Below are 12,207 nucleotides of genomic sequence, written 5' to 3'. Positions count from 1 at the left end.
GGATATCTGTAAATGGGAGACTCATGAGTACCCCTACAAGTCACTTACATTCAAATATCTTGAGGTCAAAGGTCAAGGGACCCCTGTGAATGGTCATACTGTTTTTCCATTGCCAAAATTTACCCTAACTTTGGAACTTTTTTAAACCCCTTCCTGGGAAGCTAGCATGACATGGTTGTATTACTAAATTATTCCTTTAGGTCTCATGTCTTCTAGTTTCATATGATACTAGAATCATCACTTCAGCTTTCAAAATCAGCCCGATAAATTAAATACAGGAACGTCAGCTGGCGATTTTACAAAAAGCCTTATGTACAGACCTTAACTGCATCATTTAACTTTTAACACATTATTGCTGACAGCCTTACTGTCTATTAGTATCAGCAACTGACATGTGCCAAATACCACTTTTCCTAAACCTGCAGGGCTGATCATGGCACAGCTTTCTAAAACAACATGAAGATATCAGTGAGATTTTACCTGAGGCAATGGAAAACGTGAGGAAACAGATGAGACTATTTTGTTTTCATTTACAAGCTGTTTCACAGCACCAAGTTTAACTCACAATCTGAATATTTGAGGTCCATGTGTATCTAAAAAAAGTCCTGCTGTCTTAAATCACACTGCCACAACGCACTGCCGTTTCCCAGAGCTGGGGTCAGACAATTTATGTTAAAATGAGAGATCTAAACAACGTAAAACAAACATGAAAATGAGATTCCAACACAAGATGTGATTTTTTTTGAACAATCAAGATGCTGCTAAATGTCACGACAGTTTCTAAACAGCATGCAATCAGACCTGTAATACTGAACAGCTGGAACAAGATGTCAAACTATTTCTAAATTCATAGAAGCAAAACACTTGGAAAAATACACTTTTTAATGTCAAAAACAAAAGAATACGAGGTGCTTTATAAAAATACAAAAGACTTTTATGACCTGGGATGAAGCAAGACAGTAGCTGTCAATTTTTGCCTTCCTGCCTCACCTTAACACACCTATCGATGTAATCAAAGCATGCTCTACTTCATTTTTTGTTCTCCATGTTAAAGAATAATGCAGTTGATATTTGTTTGTTCTGTCATGAAAACCCCAAACTATCAATTTATTGATGCAACCAAGAAGCATTATCTGTATAGCCAAAGCCTGATTCCTCTGTGGCAAAGACCTCAAATACTGCCAGATCACATGCTGGCTGAGATGGTACTTCATCATCATAAACATGCGCTGTAGTGTGTTCTCAGTAAAAGCCACATACACCACGATGGTGTTAATTCTCAGTAGTGTACTAAATGTGTATTAATCAGCAGTTGAAAATAGTCCCAAAAATTCACAGTGCCCAAGAGTTTATGTATTGTAATAAAAATGAAAGTTTACTGTATATATTAATCTCTGGTAGGGACGAATGGGCTTGAGGCTGAGTGCCACAGGCTAAGGATGTGTGAGAGTTTGGTGAATCATATTTTCGCTCGAGGGGTCAACATGTAGAATTCTTTACCCGCAGAACTCAAAATGGACCATGGATGAGATCATTTTAAATTCAAATTGAAGCATATTTTAACAAGTTTCAATCACACAGTCCTGAATAATCTGGATCATCGTGTTTGTGCTGTTTCATTATGTATTTTCGTGTTGGATTTACTTTGAGATAAGTGGCGTTGTTCCATGCTATATACTTGTCCCTATAAAAATGATTATATAAATGAACAATTAAAAACTGAACAACTGACTAATTCATTGTTGGTTTTGGTCTTTTAATAGATGTATTGACAATTACAAATATACCAATCATTTTTTTTTTTTTATTCCAATTTGGATTCTGATACTTAAATTTGGATATCTGCTGATACCAATACCATCACCAGAGGTTTTAGTTGTTGTTGTTTTGCATAAAATTTGCACTATGTTGCAAATCTGCATTAAATTTAAATGTTTTCTAGAGCAATTTATTTGAACAGCAGTTAGTAACGTAACGTACAAACTGGAATAGCAAATTGCTATGGCCACTACTTTAATTTTTTTGAAACATTTGAACGTATCAAGTGCACACAATGCAATGTCAGCTACTAGTGACTTATATAGTTGAGTTGAAAAGTAAAGCATGGTAAACTGACTACTCCTTCATAAGGTTTTCAAACTGCGTATTTGAATATCTACACCAGGACTGTCAAATTAATTTTTGTTCAGGGGACACATTTAATTTGATGTAATGTGGGCCCGACCATTTAAACCATTGCATAATAACTAGAGCCAGACTGAGCTGTATTTCACATAGCCTATATAAACATTTTAATGATTTTTTTTTATTTTTATAGCACCTCTAGTTTCAGATTCTAAGTAATTTTAAGAGACAAATGTGGGAGTATAACTTTGGAAAATGTCTAAATCTATACAGAAAAATGCCTGAGTTCTGTGTCTGTATGTATTCAGAAGTGTCCTCAACCAATATGCATCAGTCAATGTCATAAATTATCTATTTAATTAACAGGTAATATTTACATCTCTTGAGACCAGTGGTAAGGTCTCATCTCTACAATTGTGGTTCAAACTCCTGAATTAGAAATTCTCATAGTAATTAGCTGGGAGGTAATTTCATATATTTGTTTACCTCTTAAGGAAAATGAATGTGTCATATAAGAGCGTTTTCTAAATACAATTGGTTGGTCCTTAGTATTGATGACTTCTTTTAAATTTCACACTTTGCAAAGTCACCCCAGGGCCAGATTGGACCCTTTGGAGGGTCGGCTCTGGTATGTATGTTTGACATCCCTGATCTACACTATCAAAAAAAACCCACTATCAAATAAGTTAAAAACAGCAAGTGCTAAGCAATTGCTGTGGCTACTATGCAGAGTGTCTGAATGAACCTTTATTTAGAGCACCTCAAGTGACTCTCACCATCCCTCAAAGAGCTAAAAGACCATCACCATGAAAATACATATACAAGTTACGCTGTATTTGCCCATTTGAAAGATGGAGAACTGCAGTTGTGAAAAGGTAGAAATACGCCTATCGGCCCCAGAGTCGGACTCTCCTTGACCCAATGTGCTCTGGGCTTGGAACAGCCACTCGACCTCCATGCTAGAGACGCTGGCGTAGCTTAACTGCACTTGGAAAGGAATAAGCAAGCCATTGTTCATTGTTCATTGGGTGTGGTGCCATTATAAAGGTCAGACAGTAAGTGACACTGCGGGGACTCACTGTGCTCCTCACGTGAACAGACACACATACGCGTGCTGCTGGAGAAAATGTCAGGCACTCCATGCATGGTAACCAACATCAAACCACTGAATCTGAGTCAGTGCATGCATCAGTGATGTCAGTCTAATATCAGATGAGCGAATTACTTTACTTTAGGGACCCAACACTGATAATGGATCTGGTCAGTCCAAACTCTATTGACAATAACAAACATGCAATATTTGCAGCATCATCCTCAAAAATATGCTGACAAAGAGAAACTAACATAATATGTTGCAAATAAACAATAATAATTAATAAATAATAATAAATCCTATGAACACAAGCCAAAACAAATGTTACAAGTCTGTTCTACAGCGAAACAGTTACATATCAAATTCCACGAAATTTGTATGCTGGACTTCAGGTAACACACTCCCCGTGATGACCTGCCAAAAGTAGACAGCTGGGTCAGCAGAGGGTCAACTCCACAAATCTTTGTGTCCATACAGAGATATCGGTTTACGGTTCAGAGTCCAAAGACAGGCTCCATGTTTGTTCTGCAGCGCCCTTCATGTTTGTGCTGATGGCTGAGACGTTACGAGCAGAGGCTCCCTTGAAATCTCAGATCCGCTTTCTCTGAATTACACTACGAGTGCTACAATGTCTTTTATACCCACGTCTGTCTCTACAGCAAGTGTTTGCATCTTGCAATTGACACGGCAGGCATAATGTTTATTTGAATCTTTTCACTCAGAGCCACAAATGTCATGTCACGGTCGCTCTGCAGGTGAAAAGCTGCAAAAGAGATGAATTCTCACGGTTACACAGTCAAGAATAAAAAGCATTGATCGCATGTGGTTAACTTCACTTTGATGCTTTTACATGAGTCACAAGTGTTTGACTGTGGATCCTTTACATATATAATGGATCGGGATGCTGTAATGACACTTGAGTAGAAAGACCAGTAACATGAAGCCTCTAGACTCTGGCCTCTTGAGACCCAATCCAAGCCAATCAGACAGAAGCAGTCTCCTCCTGCAGATCTTCAAAATCACTACTAATGAATGATGTAACCATTACTCATCACCTCTTCACACAGAATGCTGGCTCAAATTATCCATAATTTAAGATATCTATACAAAACTATGTTGAGTTCCAGACTTGGGAGCGGCACTTGCACGCTTTCTGGGATTGCTTCATCTTTCCATTTTGTTCTTTTCCACCTCTCCACTCTTCCTGCTGCACAATAATCACCGTCTGCCTCTGTGCTTGCTTTCAGAGAAGGTAATAAAACTTGCAAGGCTGTATATGCCTCAGTGGTACACAAAGACGTGCTCAAGGATTGACTGTGTGGGCTGATGAATAAACAGTTGTTACCTCTTTATATGTCTGTCCATCTCTCTCACTCCGAGACAGTAACCAAGGAGAGATTTGAAAACCTACACCGAGACAGTGAGATCTGCTGAGTGCTCCTCTGCCAGCAAAATTCATCTTTCGGGGAAACATGAGAACATTCTCAAATGGCAACAACGATCATCTGTGTTCTCCCACACACAGGGAGGAGTCAAGAAGCTGGCTCGCTGGCTGGCCTTAGAGTAGAATGAGTGACTGTGATCTTCTCAGTCTGTTGTTGCTGAATGGTGGCAGGCTCATGGCTACAAAGCTGGGATAGTTCCTCAGGTCACCTGGCTCTCAGAGGAAAAGGCAGCGTGACCAGAAAGCTCACTGCTATGAGTGTGTTTGCTCACACTCAGACAATACTCACAGACTGAAGAAAAGCACACAGAGCAGAGAGATGTGCATTGTGCTGATAGCAAAAAAGAATGAGTCCACATGCCATGATAGCAGCTCTGTGAGATTGCACTCAGGCAGAGTGGTCTTTTCAGATTAAAGCTAACGGCATGAGAGAGTGCTCACAATTATGATACCTACAAGCTGAAGGCAACATGCAGGGCTGCCCCCTGAAAGTTGCAGATTCGAATTATTAGGCCGGAGATATATCTGCTGTTTAACCTTGTGTTCACGTATGCGTCTGGCTGCGTCATAAGCGTTTTTGTATATATACTTGCCTATGCACAACACGTGTTACTGGAGGATATCTCTAGAGGGCACATGAGAAAGCTCAGGCCGTATACAACTACCGGATGTGTGGGATGGAAACAACACACATGGTGACACTCAAGGAGGTAACTATCATGTTTCTACTGAAATCACATCCGCTCTGCCTCTGCACTAGCTGAGTCAGAAACATCCCTAGTACCACATTCATCATTCATCATTTTAGTTTTGCATGTTAGCATGCTAACATAACAGAACCCCAACTATGGCTGATGGGAATGTTGACTTTCCAAGTATTTGGTCATAAACCAAAGTATAAGATGAATTTCAATGTTCACCTGATGTTAAACTGGTTTAATTTACCATCAGATTAAATTAATGCATAAACTCACGCTTCTGTCCTGTGTTGTTGGTAGTTGCCACTCTTACAGCTTTCTCAGCAACATGGAACTGGTTATGTTCCGGTTCCTGCACCCAGTGTTGAATCGTTTAGGCCATTTATGGCAGTAAATACCCCACTTGCAAACTTTGAAGCTTTTATATGTGTTAAAATAGATATACCGCCACGCGTTTGTATGCCTCTGCACCCAAATCAAGATGCACTTACAGTTTCCATCCATGTCTGTGAAAACGGATACTTTACACACACCTTACCCCCAGCAGCGCATAAGATCTAAATGATCAGCACAGTTTTAGGGGGCACCCATGGTTCTTAAGTTATGGCCAAATATATTTTATTACATTTTATGAGTTCACCATGACTTTGACCTGAGTCATGTGGACATTTGTGCCAGATTTTTAGAAATTCCCTCAAAATGCTCTTAAGTTATTAAGAATGAGACAAACAAGGTCAAAGTGATCTTGACCTTTGATCTATGGATGTCAAAATATTGGCTCATCGTTGAGTTTAAGTGAATGTCTGAGTCAAATTTGAAGAAATACGAGGCATTCTTGAGATCTTGCATAAATAGATTGTGCCACCCGGATGTACGGGCAAGTAGACAACCAAAAAACATAATGCCTCCGGCCTCAGCATAAAAAGGTGGTTGCTAAAAAATGGCTATTACAGAACATCACCTCAAACTGCACTTAACATAGCTTTAAAGCCTTGATGTTGTGGCGATGCAACCGTGGTCTAGTTTGTCTGCAGCCTAATGTAGATTTTTACTGCTGGTGCCTCAAAAATCCTAAAACGTGTGTTTATTTGTGAAGATTGTCTTTCTGAACAAAACCTGTAATTCTCATAAATGTTTGTTTGTCAGATCCTACTTTCTGCAATAACCCAAAATCCAAGGGAAAAATCCCACAGACTTTTTGACAAGGAAACCCGGGCGAAGCTAACTTCCATGTCAGCCGACAGAAAAACGTCATCCCTGGGGCACTTTATAATAGAACCGCTAGAACAGTCTGCTATGTTCAGAAAATGACATCACTTTACTCACATGCAGCTTTTAAAACCAGAAGAGGACAACACTTATGGCATTTCATCAAATCCAAAATCTAAGATGACATCTAGTCTCATATCCCAATATCGATATAAAATCATTATGTTGCCCAGCCCTGTCTTGCACCATGAACATGCGTACCAAAACCACTGTTAAGCCAACCAAGAATGTCAACCTGCTTGGTGGCACTAGAGAAAATGTAAAGAGATCACCACAGTCAGTAAGACTTATCCTCTGGGGATCAGGAATGTCTTCGTAATCCAACCAATCCGTCTTTTTGGTCCTGTTAGTTAGGGCCGAAAAGACCAACTGAAAGATGCACATTACCTTTCCTAGAGCAACAAAACCAGCGGGGACAAACCACATTGGATGAAAATGGCTTTTTTCCATAAACTACAGTATCAGAGAACTACCAGTGTATTAGTTTCCATTCTGTGTGAGAAATACACACCACAGGCTATAATGACCTCCAGAAATTGATTGTCTTTTGTAGTTATAGAATTGTTTTTTCAGCAGTGCTCTTATGTTTACAGGAATGAGGGCTAGGATGAGCACCAGTGCATCTGAATAATTTATGCTGCAGAGGATGATAAACATAAAATGAGAGAAAAAAGGGGAATGGCAGCTGTGTTTCTCTTATAGGCACATACTGTACAGCAGATAAGACATCTCTGGGACTGGAGACAAAAGTGCATGTAGAAAATGATGGTGAAAGGAACACTGTGGCAACATTACTGTAACAGGAACTGAACTCAGAGCGGTAGGATACGTGAGATAAGACTGGATAGTAGGGAAGACATAAAAGCAGTACACGTATCAACTCTACACGTCTATGTGTGTGTGAAATACTCCAGTGCGTCACAAAATGATAGGTACTATTAAACTCGTCAGGCAGAGCGTTTCCCTGGCAACAATGACTTACCCTTCTCCTCCGACTTTGGTGATCTTGAGGCGAAAGTCCACAGAGTTCAGATTGGGGGGCTTCCACTTGAGGATGTCGTCACACCTCCCAGCCTTGTATCTCTGCAGGAGAATCAAAAAATAAAAATAGTAAAATAGAGGACATGTTGGGCATAAATACAAACTAAAGCTGCTTTTATGACAACTGTAACACTTACATGCCACTGTATTATATGTTTTGTATTTTCTTCTCATAAATAAATAAAGTAGCCTACTGAGCGTATGAATAACACATGGCATCAAGTCCATGCCACTTGATAGAAAGGCAAAGTATGTCCCCTTCTGGTGAACCACTATGGGACTTTATTACAGAAAAAAGATCTTTAGATCTAGTTTATGGTAGTTAACAGAGCAAAAAAATGACCCCATTTAAATTCAGTATTATTCTCATTTCTAAAGGTGACTCTTTGCTAAAGCCAAACTGACAGAGCAGAGGGCTTTGGAGAGAGAAGGTGCTTTAAAGTGAATAAGTGTAACAGTGGGGGCTGTCCTGATCCTGTTGTGGATCGATGCTATAATGTTATGCTTTGCATAAGTGGCTGCAAAACGGAGTCTTTGCTCATGTTGAGTCTTGTTGAGGTCGGAATATATATTAAAATCATTCCACAACCAGAAACCATGAATTATCAGAACTATCCCAAAACATGGACAATTATAAAACAATGTTTTTACTATTTATAAATGATTAAAGCTATTAAATAGGAAAGTTATCTCCATAAGCCATTCTCTTGCATGGTGTTCCAACTTTTTAATTTCATTTTGTGTCTTTTATCTACAAATGCATGTGTGGAGGAGTTGTTATCACGGCGTCATTGCAGTTACGCATCCGTAGTGTAGCTCATTTATAGCCCAAAATTAGCTTTCATTTCCGGAGATTGCCTTTAGGTTTCAAAAATTATACAAGTTATGTTTGCTTCATACTTCATTTTCTGCCATAACACAAAATCCATAGGAAAAATCCCATGGAACCACAGCAAGGCTAATTTTTGCATCGGCTTACAGAAAAACATCATCTCTGCAGCACTCTAAACATTGTATCCTGATGTTAAATTTATTTTTTACAAAATTTTTGAGTTCACTCTCCAAGAAGACTAGAAAGGGTCTGACGAAGGATGTGGGCTGGAGCCTGGAGCTATGGAGCTAGATCCTTCTCTTTCATGGACCAAGAGTGACACTGTATTTTTCCTTGAGTAGCAGTTAACGCCAGTTAACAGTGCAGACTTAATGGCTGAGTAATTTGTGAGATTTAAGCGACAGTCACATTTAATGAGCTGCAAACCCTTGAACAAATTAGGCTCCATTATGATACACTGCTGGTATCTAACTATCTAGAGCAGCAAGACGTGAAACTGAATACATCTTATGTTAATAATTAGACTCTGGGTATCAAAAACGTCAAGAAATGCAAAAAAGAAAGACAGCTAATTAAATAATTTGTTCAAGTACTTCACATTTGAAATGAAAATGATTATATGTAGAAATTTGCATGGGGAGAACATGAGAAACTGAAGTGTAGATACGTAACAGGCTGACAAATTACGATTCAACATGATTACATGTTTCACATCACTACTGTGTTTTGACGCACGGCAACATATGACACATAACCAAACAACACACTTTCCTCTATTGCTTTGACTATTTATGCATGGCTGACATTTAGGAGTACATGAAACAAGTGCACTGCAACATGAGAAATGTAAAGGCATGATGGGTGGAGGCGGGAACAGATGACCAGACTCTATCACTGTCAGGTTGCCCAGTAACAGAAGTCTACTCCAGGGAAATGTGTGGAAAAACAGACAGCATTCCTCAGGAGAACCTGCTGCGTCACAGCACATGATCAAATAAGGGGTTCCTGGATCCACCCACGTATGGTCCTATGACAAAACTTTAAAGGGAAACTTTAAATCATCACGGAAAGAAAGGAAGGTACCACTACTAGTCATACGATACTACCCCACTCCTCCACAAATGCACTGGTTTCTGAGTTTGGCAAGCTCAGGGACTTGCTGAATAGCATTAAAATCCTGCAGGCTGACAACTTTCTCATGGTTTACAATCAATTCAGTGTCAAGCCCAGTAACCCAAGAAATTATACTCACATTGTATGATTCTGCTGCCCATGTTTTAGTTTGATGTTTAAGTTCTTGGCCATAGAAGAAAGTACTGGGTTTTGTATGCTTGAAACAATGTAGGTTATATATGTGTTTATACTTGCTCCAAAGGACCTCAGTTGAAGGTTAAGCAAAAAGCCACTACAGCCTCCATCAAGGTTGCATCACATAGCTCCCTAACATTTCTGCAAAAACGCTGCCTTTTGTCTTTGTAGTCTCAGCAAATCTATCTTTCAGGAACGTAAAACTCCATTTGTGCGGAAACATAGAGGACAATATGCATTTACAAAAATATCTGTATAGACAGGTCCTTAGATGTCTAATGCGAGCCACAAATGTTGTCACTCTAACCATACTCCAGACAACACAACACAAGAGGCACAGAGTATGAACACATTCGTTTTTCTGCTTAAGTCTCCCTTTTTTCTGAGTTACAAAATTGAATACACCTTAAATTGTTAAACAAGTGGCCAGGAAAATATTCCCTGGGGAAATGTACTGCTAATGTCAGTTTGCAGGCTTGACAGCTTATGAAAATACCTGTAAATGTTACTTAGTTCAGGTTAGATTCTGGTGTGATCTCCACTCTTCAGCACCAACAACAACATAACACCGTCTGCCCATGACACGGAGGCTACAGCACACAATCTGCAACACTGACACTCAACCTGCAAGCTCCTGTCAAACACAGACACCAACACGCCTCTCTAGCTGGCTGTGACGAAAATCAGCATTTCTAACATTCCCTCAAAAATCATTATAATTCCATTAAGTATTAAAAACCCTACCAATGATAAAATAAAAAGCATACAAAAAGGAGTTACTAAATTGATTTTGGTTGGACTTGAATATAATGCACTGTGTGGGCATCATTATGAAAATAAAATCATATACTGATTGCAAGGTCCTCATGGTAGATTATACATTTAGAAATTGGCTGAATGAAGGGCTGGCTGACTTTGTCGTTTTAGGTGTTAAGTGAAGGGAACATGAGTATGGGGTGTCCTTCTGCTTTGTCCACGGTGGAGCTCTCCATGTGGGAGGCGGCCTTCATGTGCCTTTGAAAACCAGCACACTCCACAAAGGCTATTTATCGCAGTTAGCTGGAGAGCAGGAAGAGAGGGCATGTCTCTTTTGAAGAACCTCGACAGAGTACATCTTTTCTTCTGGAAACGTGGGTGTGGAAAGAACATTCTTCAATGCAGTTAGTTATGCTCGGCTGCACAGGCATCAAAATAACCTCTTGTGAAAAGACTTATTCCTCTTATGCAGCTCTAATACGAAATGAAATATATACATGAGTCTAAATGGTAAATTGATCGCATTTATATCGTGCTTTTCTACAGCATTGGACAAAGCTCTTTACCATTTGCCTCTCATTCACGGATTCACATCCACCTTTATACAACCAATGGTGGCAGAGCAGCCACACAACGCAACTTTGGGTTCAGTGTCTTGCTCAAGGACACTTTGCCATGCAGACAGAAGGATATATTATGAAATGGGCCCCTGTGCACAGATGTACATGTTAATTTGAGTATTTTGCAGATTTAGTGATTGGTTCCTTCAAAATTGTTGTTCAAATTACTTCAAGATGCAACTAAATAAAGAAGAAGGGAGAAGGGAACATCACACCGACTTCTGAAGAACTAAAGGTTTACATTTCATCACCGTGGTAAAAAAATAACAATGAATGTAAACCTCTAACAGGGAATGAATAGTAAGCCACAGAAAATCCACTTGCAAAAGGCTTGCTGAAAGAGGTGTGCTACATTTTTTAACCAAGTGAAATTTGCTTTATCCAAGCCAGCAGAACCATGGCAACAAGCCCATGAAAACCCAATCAGTGTGCAGAATAAATAAACAGGCTACCTTAAAATTCATTCCTAAATGAAAAAGTGCTACCAGTTGCACTCCTACTTCCATTACTATTGTTATCCTTGTCAATAAGTGACTGCACATATAAAATAAGGGCTTTATTATTGAAGTGCAAAAACAGACCTTGAAAGCCCGCATTGTATTCAGGAACACATCTCCCATCTATCAAAATCATTTTCATGTAATGATGTTCCATTGCATATAAATTGCCTGCTGTTTCAGGTTAGATATTCAGTGGCTGTGACTGTCAGACCAAGGGCTGGAAAAACTGACGGAGACGCACTGTGTGAAAGCAAGTGAGGCGCCTTCCTTTTTCTTTTTAAAGTAAAAAAGCATAAATGCCAAAATAAATGGCTTTAATTATTGTATAACAAATCAATTACTTAGGCTGTCTTGGTCTGATAAAGCTCAAGCCTTAAAATTACCTAAAACGTAACAGTGATTTCCAATTTTAGTTGTTATTTGTTAAGATAAAACATTGTTCCTCAGACACATTTTGTTCTGTCCCTGAAGGTGACATAAAACTTAAGCAGCGTATTTTAACCACCCGTAGTCTATTTAAAT

General features: G+C 39.2%; 1 protein-coding gene across 1 annotated transcript in view; it reads right to left on the bottom strand.

Annotated features, from left to right (window-relative positions):
- The window catches only part of rngtt (RNA guanylyltransferase and 5'-phosphatase), a 119,340-nt gene that overhangs the window by 17,861 nt on the left and 89,272 nt on the right, over positions 1–12,207 (bottom strand). The window contains exon 13 of the mRNA XM_042503191.1: positions 7,611–7,711. Coding sequence (XP_042359125.1) covers positions 7,611–7,711 — 101 coding nt within the window. The remainder of the gene's footprint in view (positions 1–7,610; positions 7,712–12,207) is intronic.

This window comes from Plectropomus leopardus, chromosome 16 (genome assembly GCF_008729295.1).
Source record: "Plectropomus leopardus isolate mb chromosome 16, YSFRI_Pleo_2.0, whole genome shotgun sequence".
Taxonomy (NCBI): Eukaryota; Metazoa; Chordata; class Actinopteri; order Perciformes; family Serranidae; genus Plectropomus; species Plectropomus leopardus.
Note: the sequence above shows the minus strand (reverse complement) of the source record. Positions and strands in the feature narration are given on the sequence as shown.